This window comes from Zophobas morio, unplaced genomic scaffold (genome assembly GCF_036711695.1).
Source record: "Zophobas morio isolate AGI-343-1 ecotype UQ-CSIRO unplaced genomic scaffold, CSIRO_AGI_Zmor_V1 ptg000023l, whole genome shotgun sequence".
In the NCBI taxonomy this organism is placed as follows: Eukaryota; Metazoa; Arthropoda; class Insecta; order Coleoptera; family Tenebrionidae; genus Zophobas; species Zophobas morio.
The window spans coordinates 10,494,120-10,514,818 of NW_026972128.1; the positions used below are offsets into that span (position 1 = coordinate 10,494,120).

Here is a 20,699-nt window from a genome sequence, read left to right on the forward strand (position 1 = left end):
TCTAAAGATAGTCTCTACGATGATCAAAGAATGTAAACGAAAAACGAATATCGTTAATATTCTTTGCTATAGTGGAATTCAGTAGTGTAAGATTCAAACAATCAGAGAAAAGATACCAGCTCAAATAATTGTAATTCGTGGTTCGGTTTAATGACAGCGTTACTTTATTATTATTATTATGACCCACCACTGACCCGGAAATGACGGCATTCAGGCAAGACTTCTATCATTACGGGTATTAAGACCAAGTAATGATATGCATTGATTAGATTAACAAAACAACTTTCGAGATTCTAGAATTACAGCATACAAATTAGTCTGCTATTATTCTCTAATCTCACCCCATTCCCAAAAGTCTAGCGTAACTATTATTATTACTATTACTATTGTGAAAGTTTATTATTATTACATTTATTAATCAGTAATAAAAAAAAGAAAAACAATTTAATAATCGTGAAAAATGTACTTAAAGTTTCCAACACTTTGTTTTAATTTCAAATATAAGTAGATAGATATATTATCATTGTCGAATATCTGAACAAAACAGGTTTACTAAAGTTACTCATATCAGGCCGCTATATTAATACAAAAATGAAGCAAACTATTACGAACATCTGACAATAGATTCATGCATTAGCTAAAATTCAACTTTAATCTTCGCTGCTGTCGACATTTTGATTTGGGTTCGCGATATACAGTAATTGAATCTGCCGCCCACTTGTCTTTCGCATCCATATATTGACTGTTTTAAAAAAACTTTGTGTGCTTTGATATAATTTCTGCCGGCTAGTCCACACTTCACCAGTTTTTTTTTGAGGACACTTCATAGTGGACGGGTTTTCGTTAAATTTAACAAATTGTGATACCCGATAATGAACACAAAGAGCACTTTATTTATCTGATTCCAGGGAATTAGGCGAGGAAATGCTGACTGGAGGGTCGAGTGTTCGAAATTCCGTTGCCTTGTTCTGTACAATTATATTCGCATCATTCATTGGTTTAGGTGAGTATTAACCCAACAGTTTTTTGTTATCGGAAAAGCTCAGCTGAAAGAAGCCGAAAGTGGCATTTTACCGTGTGCTAAAGACAAGATTGCGGCGTACAGTGTCTCTAAAGATACCACTTTGGCTCCTAATGGCCTTCTTAAATTCTAAATCTAAGAGTAGCAGTAACAATTCACGAAACTGTATCGTCGGAGTAAATCTGTTGATGAAGAGGAGAAAAGGAAACGCGAGAAAGAGTTCGTACATATGTATTAACTTACTTACCAGGATCGGCAGTTAGCCTAATGTAAGCTTACGCACAAATTTTATCTCGGAATCCTGGATTTGGTGGATGGTCTGTTTCCTGTCCCTATCGGCTCAAAGTTTGATTGCGTTCTTATGATTTTATAAACTGATTGCTCGTTCGCCCTGCGAATAAATACAGATGGAGAGGTGCCGAAACCGTCTCGTGCAGAAAATCCATTATGTTTTTGTATTTTTTAAATCTATGAAGAAATTAGGTTTTGTTATATTGGGTTCTATTTTCTCGTTCGGATACTTTATAAGAGTTGATCCAATAGAAACACAGAACAATATTTACCTCTGCGTTAAAAACAAATGTTTTTAGAGAAAATAAAAGTCAACTTGCTTCTTTACGAGTTTATTTGTTTTACACATATTACAGAATACATATGATTAGAGCGTAGTTTAAATATTATTTTATAATTTTATATTTAATAAACACATTAAAGAACGAAATTTCGAGTGCTTTATGTGTGAATATTGCAAGCACATTTTCTTTAACATTAATCCTTTTATTAAACTGTGACATTTTAAACATGCTAACAGTAAAATGTAATATTAAAAATTACAGTTAGGTAGTTAACATCGTCGGTTTAGTTCCTCACATTTAGCTCATTTTTTTATCAGTGACTATCAAAACATTGTTCACAATAACCAACACATCGGATTTTAAACGCCACTGTTACAACTTCTTCTAAAATATTAATAGCTAAATTAACAACTAATTTGGCATCTAAGTTTAAGGGATTAGTTCAACTTCAAACTCGGAGCTTTAAGCTAAACTAATTGCGGTTTCCAGGTAGGTACTCTTACATTTACAATTCTCTTTATTTCTAATCGATATGTACTAGAAAAGCGAATAAAACCATCATTAACATATTTTATGCAATATTCCCTAAATATGTACACATCCTTCCACGAAACGTCAAACACGTAAACAAACTAATACAAACAAAGGACATCAGCACATGAAGATAGTAGGAACAAATCCTCATCTTTACATTATTATATTAATTTATCCATTAAATTCGTTGTGATAAAATCTAAACCTGTACAAAAAATAAATGTAACAATCAAAAAATTGCACTACGTTTGTGTTTTGATTATAAATATTATTACTTGGTCCGTGCATTGCGTAATAATTGATTACATTAGAATAATTAACAGTGGATATTACCAATAAACATCCAAACACAACATGTTTGTTTGAAGAAGCGATTGAAAATTTGCAGAATTAAAAAACCAACAATTAGCCTAAATTGTGGTGTCGTTTGCCAAATACAATATAACGTAAATACAGAGGAAATTTAACCAGCAAAATTCCAAACGGACCAATAGACGAAAAACAACGATTAATCGATCATCTGCAACAATGGTGAGTGATTTTCTGGCATCTGAACAATTTTCAATCGCCCTTTTATTCATTATGTATTAAATAAACTTTGGGTTAGTAATTGTTAAACGACCACGCATTGAAATTAAATCAAATTAAGGTTAACAGCTCCCGTAATGTAATCTTCTCTCAAGAGAGGAACCAATGTTGTAGTGCGCCTGGAACAAAACAAATCGTTTAGTGTCCCCGAAACCACAAGGGCAACACGTTCTTTCTGCTTGTCAGATATTTTTCAGCTTTTTTCCGAATCGTTAGTTGGTTTATCGTACAAATTCGATTACAAGGTACGTGTAGGATGAAATTAGGGTTTGCTTAATTGTTGGAAAAATATTATTGCTTTTTCATCATGCGAAAAATTTAATTAACACTCTATTAAATTGTGGCAATTTGGGATGGATTTGTTTTTCTTTAATTCTTTAATATACCAAACCCTGCGAGCAAATAAACAATTATAATCGAACGATGAAGTAGAATTTGTAACCATTTTAAATGTGTTCAATATTATTAACATGATTAGACTTAAGTTAAGTTGATAATAAATAGTGAACTAGATCTAAAATTAATTAATACTAATAAAATATATTAATTGCAAACATTGTTTCATAACTAATACACACAAATGTATGCAGCATAAATTTAACCACAATATTTTAGATTGAGAGCTTTTTGTAGTGCTTAATAACATATTAATAAAGCTTTATTAAATGTTTCAAAGCAATTAAATTGTCGGGAACATAATAGCTATATAAATCCATTTGATTTCTATTCATTCATTCAGGATAATAAAATAGTGAAAAGTTTTATAAAATTGTTCCGGATTTGAAACAATAATAATCACTGCGGTGGACTCATAAAAACGGTCTGTACGCAATAGACACAGTATTATTAAAAACATGGATACATTTTTAACACCACAAATAAAACAGCTTGTAAACTCAATAAATGTCACGCAAGATTTGCCAATAAAATCTTGAGATGACGTCATCAAGTTTTTGGAAGGGATTCAATCAGCTTGGTGATTTATCACCTTCACGATAACCTTAAAACGGGTGAAAAATTTCAAAGTAATAGATCATGTGGTCCGGAAGAAAACGAAATGCATGGGGAAGAGTCGTGCAAGAAGGAAATCGATAAACCAAAAGTGACAGTCGATAATGGAAAAGAATGTGAACTTTAAAAAGTAAAAAGATTCGTATTCCTAACCATAGTAATAGAAAAAAAATTGGTCGAAAGTTGTTTCAACAGAACAGAGTTTTTACTTTACACAATTTTGTGATGACCTCATCAACATTTTTGCAAGGACACGTATATGAACTTGAATTGGTGCAGTGTAGTACTTACTAAGATAAGACTGATTGTGGCAAATTACAAACCCCCTAAGAAAATAGAGGGCTGGTGGGAATAGCTAGTCTTTGTTAAAATAAGATTGATTATGATAAATGATTGAACAATATTAAGAGTAATCACGGGAATGAAGAGGCGGTGGGTGGGCGGGGCTATTGATTTCTTATAAAAGATTCTGTATGAAAAAGTTAATCTTAGCCCCGCCCACCCACCCGTTGTCTAATTTTTTTCTTCAGAAATAAGAATAAGTAGTAGAACAAAAAAAATTACGATTAATGCTTTTTTTTTAAAGCCTACGTTCTATTAGTTCCCATTCTCCCTTTACAAAATAACATATAATTCACCATTTGATTAATTTTTTGTAGTCCGAATGAAAGATGGATCTCAACTGATGAGACATCAAATCGTTATAATGAGAACTCATTAATTTTTTTGAGTCACCTGTGTAAGCAAATACAAAAAATATGAATGGAATGATAAATCACAAGCATAGACTCATGTTATTTTGTACAATTTAGATAGGATTTATTCGGCAAATTTTGAGCTGACGTAATCAATTGTTTGGAGGGGATAAATAAATATAATTTGATTAAAAATTTATGATGCTTATCCTAACTTTAAAAGATGTGCAAGATTTGAAAACATTCGGTTTGGCAGATTCAAAATTAAATTGCAAAATGTTGTTTTATAAATTTTGGTTCTTTGGGGTAAAAACTCAACACGAAGTCATTAACTACATGTGTAGGGCTATGTTGTTTTATACTATTTAAAACCCATTTACTATATAGCATTTTGAAGTGACGTCATCACATTATTGGTGGAGATGAGTAGACAAATTTTGGTGAGCGTTTTACCATCTACATGATATTCCTAATATAAATACAAAATTTGACAACAATCGGCCCAGTATTTTCGGAGATTGATTATCTCTCTAATAAAAATCTGGGACGGCAGACAGACGAATAGGCGGACAGACGGACAGACAGACGAAAAAGGGAGACCTATTTCTTCGTACTCTAGGGGTCACGAAAGGTCGAGAAAACGTAAAAGTAGAGACTCGGCCGACGCTTATGCTCGGAAAGTAATGAATAATAGTTTTTGAGAGAAGAATAGCGAAAGGAAATAAACAATTCAGTAGCTTAAAAACACTAATGGAATAAAAGTATGTATCAAGGAGGACAAAAACAATGATTTATTAAAAAGTGATAGATCTCCAGAAATATTCGCACTAGAATTTTGGGTGTTATAAAGAATGGAAAAGAATATGCTAAACTGATGGGAAAAAGTATTGAGAGTCATTTTCCGACACAGAAGAGGGGTTGTTAAAAATGACAAAAAAAGCAAAAATTTCGTTGTTACAGAGAATACAGTATGTGATTAGGATACGTAAAAATAATGGTTAGGAAAACAATGCCAAAGTTGGATTTGATGAAAAAACTAACTGGGACAAGACAGAAGACGCTTAAGAACAGCTCAACATGCGATATGCACATATTAATTTTTTTTAACTAACGCGTCTGAGTCTGCGCACTCTGTTTTTGATCATTGACACCTTTTTTCAATTTCTCTAAATTTTGGTAATTTGGAAACGAAATCAGTCATAATAATATACATATTAATTTCCAGTTTTTGGAAACTCATTTGATTTAAAGTCTACTATAAATCGAGTATCAATGGGTCGAGCCACCGGTCCTGGAACGAAATGAAAGTGTATGAATTCCTCAAAAGAACCCCGGCCATTGTTCATTTGTGATCGGCAGTTATTAACCGCTGGTTGGGCCCGTCCAAACTCGATTTATAAGGCTCTAAATCAAGTGAGTTTCCAAATACTGGTAATTAATATCTACCTTATTTTGATTAATTAACGTTTTCAACTAGTACAATGGTAATATAAAAATTAATCAGTAGTCCTTGAGAAAAAGAAGCTGTTGATTAAAATTGTCAAATTGTAAAAAAGCATAGTTGGTGTGCCCACGCAAATGAAAGGTTAGTAAAAAAAAATTGCAGATAAGCTAAGTTTTAAAATCACTTAAGTTAAAATAACATCTAATGAAATAACAAAAACAAAATAAAAGTAGTGTACGTGACAGTTTAAAATTTGATGGACTGATACTAAAATAACTAAAATAATGTATAGAGTTACAAATGGTATAGTTATCAAATAAAAAGCAAGACAAAATTGGAGAATAATTAACTAATGTCGATAGAGACCGAATAGTTTTAAAGTGTGATCCAAAAAGGTGTCCTAGCAACGTGGCGTTTCATATTAGTTTAGATATTATCCTCGGTCAATTTATTAACTCTGTAGAATATCATAATGGAATAAATTCTGTGTACCTATTGTCAAAGATAACGAAACGTGTTTACTAGTTATATTGTTAATTATTTAATAAATTGAGCTTCATTAAATTAATTTTGACTTTGTAACAATACCTTAGAACTTTGCAAAAGCCAACCGACAATTTCTAAATTAATATCCTTCACACATTAAAAAATATAATCCATATGCTGCACTACGAAGATAAAGTGCTACCGTTAGTGACCCCTAATCTTTATCAATGTTCTGCAAGTTCGTTTTGTTTGTTTCAGCGCTCGTTATTTATGTTGATGATCCTAATCTGCTTATATCGGCAAAGACAAAATAAGAGCTATAAATCTAGCTTGCTGAATAATCAGTGATATATTTGTGGCAAACAAGTGTTATTTCTCTTCTTGCGGGAAATAAACAGTCAATAGTTTCGTGGCTTTAAGACCATTGAATACAAATTATTTTGTCGTGTTGGTGGTATTATAAAGTAGCAAACGGCTGATAAACTAACCAATATGCGATAAACATTAAAAAGTGACGTGTATTTTATGGTATGTGACATCCAAAGTGCAGTACAGATATGTAATCAGGATTTTATAACGAGTTTTAAAATTAGTCGCTCGGTTAAAAGTCATTTTTAAACAGTAGCGTGTTCTGCGATTAAGTTATAATTGTGCGATGCATATTTTTGCAACACATTTTCGAAACCAAAGACGGTTTCATCAGATTGATCAATAATCGTTTTATTGTGCTTGGTAGAATTCTCTTTAAAAACTTAACTTGCGACGTCGCATAGCACAATTACAGCACTACCAGTTACTACAGTCAATACAGAACTGCATTTTAATTGCGGAATCATTGTAAGAATACAAAATAATACATTTAATACGCGGACTTTGCATGTTATGTGTTACAAGATTTTAGACGGAAGTAAAATAAATACCTAAGTACTGGAAAATAATCCCATGCTTTCTATTGCGTCGACAGTTGCATTAATTTCCACAATAAGGCACTAAGTCTGGTAAAACATAAAAAAGGTTCTAGAATGTGTCACTTAAAGAAACTTACCTCCGTAATTTTGTGTACTATAGAAAATATCTCTGTATCTGTTGCAAAAAAATATAGGCTCGACTAGAATGTGTAAATTTTAAAGTCGTTGGAACTACCGTGACATCTGGAATAACTTTGTTTAAGGGCAGATATAAGGTAATTACTAAAATCGAACTTCGACATGTACTAAAACTGTATAGGGAGTTAGATAATAAAAGTAATGTATAAATTCTACAGCAGACCAATGAAAAAGAGCCTTGTTGTGTTAGAAATCCTTCAAATAAGTGGTGAATATAGAAATTTTAGATTCGAAAAGGATTACAATCAAAACGAAAAAAGTTAGAAACGGATTTTGAAGAAATAAGTCACTTTATAAAGGATCAAGAAAGTTTCAAAATATTTAAATCGATGGAAAGGTACATTAACAGTTAATTGAAAATGAATTCCATGTAGTCTTCTGGGATATTTTAATGGCAACGACAATGTGGAAAGTAAGGAAGAATATTGATAATTTTCAAACCTCAAACATTCTACTGAAACAAAATAAGAAGCGTAGATGGAACGCAGATTTCTTTACTAGTTTTTTCTAAGTTAAGAATAAAATTTAAAAAACTAATAAATATATACTATACAAAAATAATAAATACAAGTAACAATTAAAAGCATAATGCTATAACGATCATAAAAGAAATAAATAACAACAGCATAAACAGGAGTAAAAGCACTAAACAACTTGACTCTAAGACTTATAGTCAGAAAAATTAGCTACAGATGAATTTGATTTTGAAATTATAAAAGTAAACTGACCAGGTATTGGCACCGTAGTCTAGAAAACGTTCGCAGGAAGTCGAAGTCGAAAGGATGACTTCGATAGGAGTGTAAGGACGTCCTAATTTCATCATAATCTGGTGTGAAGTCTAAACTGAAAAGTCGTGGGATGAAAATCAAGAGTTGTATATTACGCTGTTAGTATTTCAGAAGCTCGTAAAATGTTCAACTAGGAGCGACCGGCAATTCCTACGAATTAGTTTTTCTCCAATCGAAAAAAATAAAAGAACGTACATCAAAGGGAGAGAGGTATTTTCAATTTAAATTTAAATGCCCGAATCAAGGTTTAACTTAATGTTACTATGGACCGTAACTGTATTCTTTATTTCCTAGCACCCTTACATTATACCGAAATCAAATATTTTACGGACAGAGGACAGATCAGAAAGATTCTTTGTTCGAGTGGAGGAAAAAATGAATTACAACGATGGAGAACTGTAGACACTGTAGAGATCGTCGAAGAAGAAAATTACTGTCTTTTAATCAAAGAACATAAGATATATTAATGAGATACAAGATCTTTTTATATGTTTGTAAATGCGAAACATCTACTTACGAAGAAAACGAAGCAATGAGAGACTGGAACTTTGATGATAATTAAATTATTCATTCAAACTCTATTTCCAATAAATTATGTCTTGAATGATTCTAAAATGTGCATTGCAGCAGCTAGCACATAGTTAAATAGATTAATACAGGTTCGGCACCCAAAGAATCAGAGTGAGATTTTAAGAGCCTCATGACCCGTGAACGTAAAGTTTTACTGGAACAGTTGCAAAGTACTTAATAGTAGGACTTAATGTTGTAAAGAGTTGTTAAGTTTGAATTCAGTCGTAACAATATTTTCAGCCTCGAAATTATTGAATTTGTCCATAAGCAGTAAAATTTCATGTCCCTCAATTTAAAGAAAATTATGTGTTTTTCATTGTTTATCTGTGAAAACAAAAACAGTGGGTGATTTTCCGTCAGCACTGACGTATGCAGCCCTCAGATAATTTCGATATAGTTGCCTTAAAGCGCAACTTCGTGGTAAAAAATTTGCCGAACTATAAATTTAAGCAATAAATTAAAAACCGTGCTCCTTAGTCAACAACTTCAAGAAACATAAATTTAAAGCTATCAAGAAAAAACACATTTCCATAAGCGCAGCCAAGTAGTTTTATGAATGAATATGGGTTCTCGCCGCTTTCTAGGCTTTACTGGAGTAATTTATCGATCTACATGGGCAAGTCTTCGCTAAGTGCTTTCGCCTTAAAGGCAAAAATTAATTAAAACGATGCAATTAATAAGGCAACTTACTCCGGTGTTCCTCTTTGGAAGGTGCTGGGTAATTGCTTCGCTTGCGCTGCTCTAGCTCTGGCTAAAAGACTCATAACCGTACGTTTAGTCGGGGTCATCGATGTCCTGAGACCGCCTGCCAGCAGCGGTCTCTTGCGTCCTCCAACTCCGAGGACGCCGCCACCTGTAGCTGGACAAGTGCCAATGCCGTTGGTCGGGGAAAGTTGACTGCCGTTGGCAGGAGTTGCGCTGGCTGTCGTTTCCGTCGACGAGGGAGTTCCTAAATAGAGAACAGAATATTGAATTATTTTATACAAGAGAATATTTTGTTAGTAGCTGAAGCTGTATTCTACTTGATGGAATAATAGCAATAGTGATAGGGCCTGCTTGGCGTCCTCGACGCTCAACGAAGCGGAACAGACTATTTTTATTATTATTACCTATATCAACTGCTGTCGTATTCGAACTGGTTCAATAGCTATATTTCTTTCATACTTATATAAGTTGACCGGCAATGTATTTTACAATCAGTGTTGAGTATATCTTTCTAAAAGGGGCTACTTTTGATTTGTATAGAAAGTATCGTCATCCGGAAAAGTGTTGATTGAATTAACGTTCTGGAGGAAATATAAAACGTACGAAGAAAAATGATAACACAATTTTTACTCTCGGGAAAAGATCTTTGGCTCTGTAAGATACGAGCATAAATAAATTTTCTAACATAAGAATTCGTTTCGTGTTTATTGCTATAATAAGCAAAAGCTATTGGGAAATATGTTTAATTATATAGCAATTACCTGATCTATCTACCTGATCTACCTACCTGATCTATCTACCTGATCTATCTACCTGATCTATCTACTATACCGGGTGTTTGTAAAATGGTGGATTAACTCTTCAGTACGTTATGTGCGGGGGTTTCGGGAGTCTCCAAAAAAAAATAATAAAAAAAAATCTTTATGAAGCAGATTGCGAAAAAACGTAATTTTATAAAAATAAAATTGGCAACACTGCACGCACCTAATTCATAAATACCTTCGGCTTACTTTTTGATTTCTTAGTAACGATGGTGACTGAAATCCACCTATAATTTTTTTAGGACAATAACCATAACAACCAGTAGTCATTTAATTTTCACAACAAGAAAATTAAAACATGTTCAAAATGGTAAATTTTTATAGAGAAATATGCATTTTGCAATGAAGCTCCGCCTCTCCGTCTGTCAACGAATGAAAAATTCATTACAATTGTGATCGGGATGGGTGAATGGGGCTTAATCTTTGCCTTTTTTTTCTTAATACACTTTTCTTTCAACAGTAGAATACTTAAAATATCAAATGGTTAATTTTGGGTTAGAATTATATCCAACATTTTGTATCTTTACTATCTTATTACATTTGTGGCATTTGGCAACGCTGCGCCACTAATATAATCTGTCTTCCTGATTGGTTCCCGGCCTTGCTTTAGTAAGATCTGGGGAATTTCATTGTTGAAATTGATTCTTTTTTAGTAAGATTTGTTTGATCTGTTTTTATAGGCATACGTTATTTAGAACTTGTCTCATAAAATTTTGTGTTTGTGATTAATAAAAACTAGGTTTTGTATTAATTAAGTGTGGATCAAAAACTGATGGCAAATATTTTCGTGAAATATAAGCAGTACAAATTCGATAGCAATAAGAAACAAAAATAAACTTAAAACATGTTTAAAATGGTAAAGAAATATGGATTTTGCAATTAAGCTCCGCCCCTCCGTCTGACAAGGAATGAAAAATTCATCACAATTGAAATTAGGGTGGGTAGGTGGGGCTTAATCTTTCCCATTTCTTTCTTAATACGGTTTTATTTCAACGATAGAATACTTAAAATATCAAATGGTGAATTTGAGGTTAGAATTTTGTCCAACATCTTTATTTTTCCCATTTTATTTTATTTGTAGCATTTAGCATCTCTGCGCTATAAATATAATGATGCAAAAATTAATCTACATAACAAGTTTTACTGCCACATGTGATCATCATAATCGAGTTGTTTTAAAAAATGAACCGAAAATTTTTTTGGAAAAATTTGTCATTTTTACAATGTCTCTGTTGACCTTACTAGCGAACTAAAAACTTTTCTGAAAAGCTAGCTTAATGGTACTTTAAATCAAAATTTTCGATTTAGAACCTGATAACAATTCTATAGAAGACGGAAAAATTCGTAATTTTTGCAACGTCATCAGTCATCACTAGCCTCATTAATGAACTAAATCTTTTCTTGTTAAGTTTCTTGCTGATTTAATTGGTAACATTTTTTTAATTCCATATAATTTTTTTACAAAATCTGAAAATATTATTCCATCACTGGAATTCGTTTCGGGGGATCTAAAAAGAGACTTGTATTTTGGAGCACATGACAAAAATCGAAACTTAAAAATAAAGGTAATTTTTTCCTTAAGACACGATGAACCTAAAAATTTATAGATTAAAATTATCCATTTGAATTTAATTTCTGTAATGTGACTTCATACAAACAGTTATTGGGTACTAAGTAGTGAGCTATTAGATATATATTTTTTACATAAAGTCATATATTATTTGTTATTGTTAAAATTGATAAATTAAAAAAAAATCAGTTTGGTAATTCAACAAGTATAGTAATCGAGGATTCTTGACTCATAGAGTACGAAAAAAGTGATCTCCCGTTTCCGTCTATCTGTCTGTCTGAGTCGATTTTTATTAGACACGAAATCGCTAATGTCATTTCCAAAGTTTACAATAGTAAATTTGTTTTCAGTTTCATAAAATACGATACCCTTGCACTTGTGGTGCATGAATTCGTATTGAATTTTTACTCGAGGCGTCCAGATTTTCGGAAAAAAAAACCAAAATTTTGCAATGTGCAAAACCGAGTGCTTCGAAATTTTGCGGACGTTTTAAAGTTATCGTAAGCATGGTAAATTTTTAATCAAAATATACTTTTGGCGTATAAATCTTATTGAAAATGTGCAAAATATGAAAAGCCTATCCTTGTGATTTATCATTGTATTAATATTTTTTAGAGTTGCGTATACAGGGTAACTAATATTATTATTATTGGTATTTCACTCCACTTATCCAAACTGATATACGTATGTTTGCAAAAATATTGATGACGTCATCACAAAATGTTGTTAAAGAAAAACTCATTTGAAACATACGCATATCACGCTTCTTACATTTACTTTAATATCACACACATGTCATTATATTAATTTATAAGGATTCTCATAAAAAAATAAAATTTGCAAAATCAAATTTTATAGTTTCTCGAAAAAAATGAATATATTTTATTGTAGTGGGTGTTCAATTCAAAGATCAGTCTGAATAGGCATTTGAGTTTCACTTGACACAAACGGCATGTCTACTCTTATAACGTCGATTTAGCAGAAACATAATACATTAAGTGCAGGGCGTAAGTACAGACATGCCGTTTGTGTCAAATAAAACTCCAACGCCTACTCCTACTGATTTTTCAATTAAACACAATTCGTTAGTTTATCTCTGGAATATCGTGAACACCCTTAAGGGTACATTATTGAGGGGGATCGATAAGTACATACGAAAAGAAAAATCTTTTCGATTTGGGTGAATTTAATTTTGGACAAGATCTTTCTGCAATAATTCTGTGCTGAACTATGGAGGACGAGATTAGAAGAAGCAGTTTAGAAACTATGAGATTATAGGAAAAATCTAGTCAATAATAGAAACAGTAGAAAAAATTTGACTTTAGAATGTCGAGTTAAATAAATTGTTCAAGAAGAATGTAAGTGATTTTAGTCTAAAACTAGAACAGACACGAATATTCGACTTCCGTTCGATAAAAAAGTTAGCAGACATGAATTTAGAAAACTGTTTACAGTATTCTATTTTGAAGTAAGATTAATCAAAAGAATATGGATGGTAGTACAAGGTTGAATTTAAAGTAAGTGCGAGGATAACTTGGAAAAGTTTTTAGGTATGAATTTACCTTGTTTCGTTAGTATATTGGGAACATGTTAGTCATTTTTTTTTGCGTTATATAAAGAGATACGGGGAAAGTAACCACAGATTCATGATTCGGGGAAACTTTCCGATAAGAGACGTATTTTAGCATCGATATTTAATATTGATTTTTACATAAAAATGGTGGACGCGCCGGGAATAACAATTTCAAAAATATTTATTTCAATTTTTTTTAAAGAAGTTCTGCGATAATTCTATTCAGAAAGTCAAAGAAAATTTACGAATTTGTTAAATCAAACTGCGCTTCTTAACCATTTTTTCTGGATGCCACAGCATAAATCCAAGCAGATTTCATTCTTTTCATAACGGACGCATATTATGTATATCAGTTCTTAAATTTATTCGAATATAGTCCAACTAAGCATAATAATTTTCACATAAATCTTGTGGTCTTAACACAAAAAAGGTTTGTGAAACTCAGACAGGGCAACGCACTCCGACCTAATCTATTTTGCCTAAGTATGTAAAAAGTTTATTAAATTTTTATACTTGTTCGGTAAATCATTATTTTAAGTCAAGTACTTTTGTGTTAGATAGAGCTATCATAAACGACTATAGATACAATAATAATAAAACAAGGCGGCATGTTTAAAAAAAATCACCACGTACGAGAGCAAATGGTAACCTATAAAATCCCGACATTAATTTCAGCCTGATATATTTGTTATTACGCTTTAATTATGATTTTAGTTTCCCATTTTTATCACCCTCTCGTAACAGGCAATAACCCTAGTTTCATTATCTACAGACAATAATTTACAGGTCTCTTAAACAAACTTTCAAACGTATTGTATTTTTTTTGAGGAACACGACCAGCTCAGCTCAAACTTGATCAAAGAAAACGCATAGCTGCATAGTATAGAAAATCGGAACTGTTTCGATTCTACAAAGTAATATATCATCTGTGTAACGTTCACAGACACCGAAAGAAAGACTCCTTTGTCTTATGATTAATTTTGGTTTAGAAACGCTTGCCGTTCTGATTGCTTTCTCAGCTATGCGAGAAATCAATGAAGGGTATTTTATAACCCCTGGAGGCAAGTAAAGCGACGATCGGCAATCATTTTTACCGACGCTCTGTCTGCTGGTAATCAATGTCAATCTCTTGCTGAAAATCACTGGACGAATTAAAATCAAACTTGTGAGAATAAAACAGTCAGAAATAAAAACTTGGACCTACGCTTTCTAAAATAAGAGATGGAAATTAAATTAGCTTTCTTTTTTTGCTATTTGCAGACAGCTTTCAACCCCAATATTACAATAGTTTGAAAAACATAAAGGGTTGCTTAGACGGAGAAATTAATAGTCTCGAATACAAATAAGGGAATACAGTTATATATTTAGATACACCGAGTGTACGATGTTCCTCCAAAGATCCAATTGTTTTCGATTTGTTTTGCTGGAAAATGTTTAAAATAAATATCAAAATTGATCGGGCGGAGCTCTACAAAAAATGTATAAAATCTTTGAGAACGGTTGTCATAAAATGAAGGTAAAGGTAATAAACGAGGATGTTTTCTTGCATTTTTATGTCAGATGATTCAGACTTCCCATATTGGAAGCTAAAATAGAGATAAAATGCAACACTGACATCAGTAACTTTTTAAAACTCATCAATCTAAGAAGGCTAAAGTTTTCAAAAGAAATAAAATATCGATCAGTGTGTTGTGGAAGCATGTCATCTGAAATATTTAATGATGAAGGTATAATTTGTTGAGAATTTATACAATACACAAATAGACGAAAAAATTTGTACACCGCAAGTTCTAAAAGTTCGGTCAAACAAAACGTACTATAACTTTCTAGTTTAAAGATATATTACCTAAATTTTGTTAGTAGTAATAAATTACCTGCCGAGGGAGAAATGTACAGTAAGAAAGACTAGTTAGAACCCGTACAACTCCTCAGTAACAGAAATGCCTGCGTAATTATAATTATTTCGTTTTAATGATCTTTGCAAATCCGTGTGCAAAAACGAGTTCTACAGTACGAGACGTAGATTGTATCAAAATGTGTTTATGCAAAAAGTTCATCAAGTATTAGCATTTAGTTAACAGTCGTTTTGCGCTTTCCCTTTCGTACAAAAAATAAAGCTGAAAACAAAATTAAGTCGTACTGACAAAAACAATGGAAATGTGTCGAGTGTTTGCTAATTGGAGTAACACTAGAGAAGAACTTAAGCTTTTTATATTGTATCCCTTTGTTCTTTTACGATTTCCCTCTCGTTTTGTGTGTCGAGATATCACAAAGGTCGAAAGTAATTACTGATTAAAAACAACTTCAACAACACGTTATTCGAAGCTGGAATGGTCCTTGCTTTCACGTGCAAATTGCTCTTTTTGCATAAAACGAAAATTTCGTCGGTTTTTCCATTGGCGGTGGATGAAGTTTTAGTAATTGAGTACAGCGGCATTTAATTACACAAATGTTTTTTATTTCTTTTCTAACTTCAAATGGAAAATTTCCGTCTCAATAATTAATGTGAATATAGCCACCCCTGCATCTCTTGCTTTTTTCTGGACTCTGAATTTTTAATCAAACTCCTAAAAGCTCTCGCAATTGAAATCTATAGTATCATAAAACAACAAAGTTTTCTTACTTAGGACCAGAATTTTAAAGGGGTGACAAGAAGCACACTTTTGTAAAAAACTCATAGTCATTAACTTAACAGCAAATGGAAAGGAGTTTTTAATAAAACCGAAAAAGGACAGCAGGTTAATAATATGTATTCCAGCAATAAAATGAGTAAAAACACTAAAAACTGACACGCAACAACAATTTAATAAAACTTTGAAAGTATGACCAAATTGTTGAAAGCACAGCTTATATTTTATTTTTTTAGTATTAGAGAATTAATTTGTTAAAGTCCGTAAATCACAGAAATTTCAAAGCCAGAATAGATGCATATTTTATTTTCTGAATAGAACCGTATCTCCATGAGAAGTTAAAATCAATGATGGACTTCCGAACTGAACTAACGGAGGATAAAAGTGTTCAAAGTTCATGATACAGAAAGTAGAAACTACAACTGAAGTTACGTGAAATATGAAACATGTATATACTTTGTAGATAGATCATTGCCACTGATTATAAAATTATCAAGTACATTGGGAAATTAAGCCAATTGAAGCTCCATCTGAGTCCATTAATTTTTGTTTTATATTTATACGGTTTTTGTATCGTAAATTTTATGCACCTGTGAATTATATTTTCATGTTGGTTTGTTTCTACATGTACCTGACTTAGTAATAGGATGTTTTCGGAATAAAGATTATATTATATTGTTTGTGAGTAAATGGAGGTCTAAAAGGTTTAAATGGAGAGCAAAAAAAAATGTCATTGTCTATTTTACTAAGAATTAATAATATGCCTGTCAGCATTCGTTCAACTTTCCATATCTCCCTTGCTTTCATAAGATAAATGTTGTTTCAAATTAAATAAATTTAAATTAGACATGAACCCATTTTTAAGTAAATTCCAGAGATTAGTGAAAAATGGATTGCTGAAAATTTTTTGTTAAGGATGAATAGTTAAGGAAAGGAGCTTTTACGAGAATATCCTACTCGAAGTATTATTGACATTTCACAGCTTATCTATTAGAAAATTTATTACATCGATGACCATCAAAACTAACGAACTACAATTTTAAAATTTTATGCTCTCTTAAGTTCATCATAAATATGATTGTTTCGATATGTCTGTCTGTCTGGCGTCTGTGTCGATTTTTATTAGACACTTAATCTCCGAAACTACTGGACCGATTGTTGTCAAATTTTGTGTGTATATTAGGAAAATCATGTAGATGATTAAACACTAATCAAAATTTGGCTAATCATCCCCACCAACAATTTGATGACGTAATCTCAAAGAACTCTATTTCAAAATGATTTAAATGTTATATACCTTAATTAGTATCTCAGTTGGAATGTACAAAAATATGGTTGTGGTTTTTGTAATAATTTGATAAAATTCCATTTGACAACAATGTTTGCCTGATATAAAGCGAAGGTACAAATCAGCAAAAATCGAGTAAGCAGTTAAAAATGTTACACGTACCAAAAATTGCCAAAGTTTTCAAAACCCTACCTTTAAAATATTCGCAGTTACTTTTAAGCCCCCTGTGTTTTATTTTCGGATAAATTTAAAGGAATCTCGTGTTTTATTGCTTTTGAACTTGAAAAATCTTTTGAGCTTGAGTGCCACAGTGTTTTTTTTTTTTAATTTTGGAGTCTCTAGGGTACCCATAGATTATGTTTATTTAAATTATTTAAATAAGTTTGGGGAACTTTGGTGTTCTGTGTTTGGAAAATTATGACTTGACCTGTTTTTGAGTTAATTTTGGGAGCCCGTTTTTCTTTTGAAAAATTTAAAACAATCTTAAGGTTCTAGGTATTCATTCCTATTTGGAAAGAACTTGAAAGAACTTTGGAGCTTCTAGTGTCTTTTCATACAATAATTCAATTAAATTTCTTTGAGGATACGTCATTTGCTAAAATCAGTTTTGTCTTAGCAGGTACTAGCCCCGCCCATCCACCCTCTCTTTTCTTAGAGGGTATGTCATTCCCAAAATAAGTTTTATCATAGCAAGTACTGATGACTAACTCAAAATTTGGAAACATTGCGGTTGATTTTGTTTTTGTTTATAATTTATAAATGTCTTATTAAATGTTTTTTTTATTTATTTATTAATGAAAAATAAAAGCTTGTTTTGTTAATAATAATGCACAACGATTAATGACTACTGGTTGTTATGGTTATTGTCCTAAAAAAAACAAAACGTGGATTTCAGTCACCATAATTACTAAGAAATCAGAAAGTAAGTCGGAAGTATTCACGCATTAGGTTGTCAATTTAATTTTTATAAAACTACGTTTTTTCCTAATCTACATCATCAAGAATTTTTTTATTATTTTTTGGGACTCCCCAAGCCACGTATATAACGTATTGAAGAGTTAATCCGCCATTTTCCAAACACCCGGTATAAGTATAAACAGTTGAACTTAAGCTTATTATTAGTGCTGAGAGGATATTTTTTGCGTTGGTTATTTGCTTTAAATATATTTTACATTATTCGTACGTCTAAATTCTTAGCGCAGGGGCTGCAGGGGTGTTATTTATACCGTTAGTGTTTACTTTATAAATGTTATCAGGTTATCACAAAAATGAAAATCGCAAAATCAAATTTTATTATTTTTCGACCAATTTTAACTTTACGTTTACTACTTAGTAAAAAAAATTTGGAGATAATGCAAGGATGTTCCTTTTGATTTTCACGCAGGACTATATTCTATTCGAAACCATGTTTCAAGGCTAGAAGCGACAATTTCGGTTTGTAAATCAAATTATAAATGATTGAAAGCCCAACATTACTCCCCTAATTTGGAACAAATTCAGTTTATACATCCACGTATCCCTTGTATCGAGTGTGCTACCTTATCCTAAACATCTCGGGCTTTTCCCTGCAGTTTGAATTTTTAATCAAACTCCTAAAAGCTCCCACAATTGAAATCTATAGTACCGTTAAACAAACTCCCTAAAACAACAAGTTCCTTCGCTTAGGACCAGAAACTCGAAGGGACGACAAATGAGCGTGGTTGTAGTGAAGAATTGCGTAGTTATTAACCCAACACAGACGCGGAATTTACGGAATGTGATATACGCGACTTCATTATGCAGCCGGCTTTGTGTAAGTGTTGACCTGGCACTCTGCGCAATCTTCCGGCCAAGGAAACATTGCGATGTCCTGATTGTTTATTAAGGACCCACTACGGGACAGGTAAATAGGATAATTAAGCCGATATAAACCCTCGTATTTCAACGTCTTACCTCACCTTACTGTGGTAATCGCGTAAGGGGATCTTAAACACGGACAATTTATTATTGTGTATTGAAGAAGCCCTTGCGGACCGTTTTCAATAAAGAAGCGTCAAAATGCCGACACGGATAATAAACAACATGTAATGTCTCTAAATAGCAATATGTTCACGTCTGTCCTATTAAATTCCATCCATAACTGGGACGTTATAGGAAAATTAAATTTTCAGGGAGTGCAGAAGTGCTGTCTTATAGAACGCTAAATCAAATACACGATCATTCCGTGATGATGGATACTTTAGGAATTAAATACTGGTGCTCGGCAATTCCGCTCATTTCAGAACAAACTTACTTTATCAACAAAAATATATCTACTAAGATATAATAAATTTATATATGAAGTTAATTAATTTAAGTTTTTAGTAAGCCACACTACTTTTAGTTTTCGACATAACAATGTTTGTTAAGCGAACTTTGGATATAATTTTAACGAGAAGATTTGTCCAAAAGTGTGATTTAACGAGATTTCTCGTAAACAAGTTATTAAAGCTCTATATAACACAAAATGAACACGAATTTTTTCTTTTTTTAATTTTTAAGTAACGTTTAAGATTACACGAGTGTAAATTAAAAGCAATAAATAAAAGTTTATGTTAGAAATAGTTGCACACAACTTATCACAGAATTAGTCTTGTGTAACTTGGTGTTTACACTAGAAAGGGTAAATTACGGCGAGCAACCACCATAGTGGCTTGTAATTATCTAGCACAAGAGGCAAGACGTGTAAGTGACGCCTTAGGCGAAAAAGATATTTCTGCAATCTTGATATGTGTAAAATCGATGCCTTCAGAAGTGAAAATTTGTTGTGGAGAATTTGAACACCGTTAGTGTGATTGGCACGTCGAAATACCATTGACAAGTAAAAATAAATCATTTTCACTCGTTCAAGCGATCAAGGTTTATTTATGTGTCGTTAATAAGTCATTAATTTTGAAAACTGAGTGAGTCTTCTTACTTGTTCGTTTTCTGAGTTACGCCATTGGAAAAGATCGTGCACGACAGAAGTGCTAAAATGTCTTTGTTTTGCTCGTAAATTTCCGTCACTTGGAATGGAACATCGTCGCAAAAAGTGCCTGTTTTACATTGGTCAAAATAACAGTTTTATTTGGCAGGATTTGCTTTAATTATTTACATCTTTTACATTTTTAGCAACTTTATTTCTGATCGAGAGCGATGAGATTACGTATGCGCAAACATAGATGTTTTATTTTTTCCTTTTACTTTATTTTCAATAAACTCGTGTGGGTAGAGTACCTACTAAAATGTTTATTAAAAATCGATTAAAAAGTTGGGTCGAAAGTTGTTAAGATAGAA

The 20,699-nt window shown here is 32.1% G+C and overlaps 1 protein-coding gene across 1 annotated transcript in view; it reads right to left on the bottom strand.

The window, feature by feature from the left end:
• Nucleotides 1-1,662: 1,662 nt before the first annotated feature.
• LOC135134434 (KH domain-containing, RNA-binding, signal transduction-associated protein 2-like) overlaps nucleotides 1,663-20,699 on the bottom strand; it is a 197,882-nt gene continuing 178,845 nt past the window's right edge. Inside the window, exons 7-8 of the mRNA XM_064063112.1 lie at nucleotides 9,509-9,767; nucleotides 1,663-2,837 (exon numbers count right to left, since the gene is read on the bottom strand). Coding sequence (XP_063919182.1) covers nucleotides 2,765-2,837; nucleotides 9,509-9,767 — 332 coding nt within the window. The 3' untranslated portion in view covers nucleotides 1,663-2,764. The remainder of the gene's footprint in view (nucleotides 2,838-9,508; nucleotides 9,768-20,699) is intronic.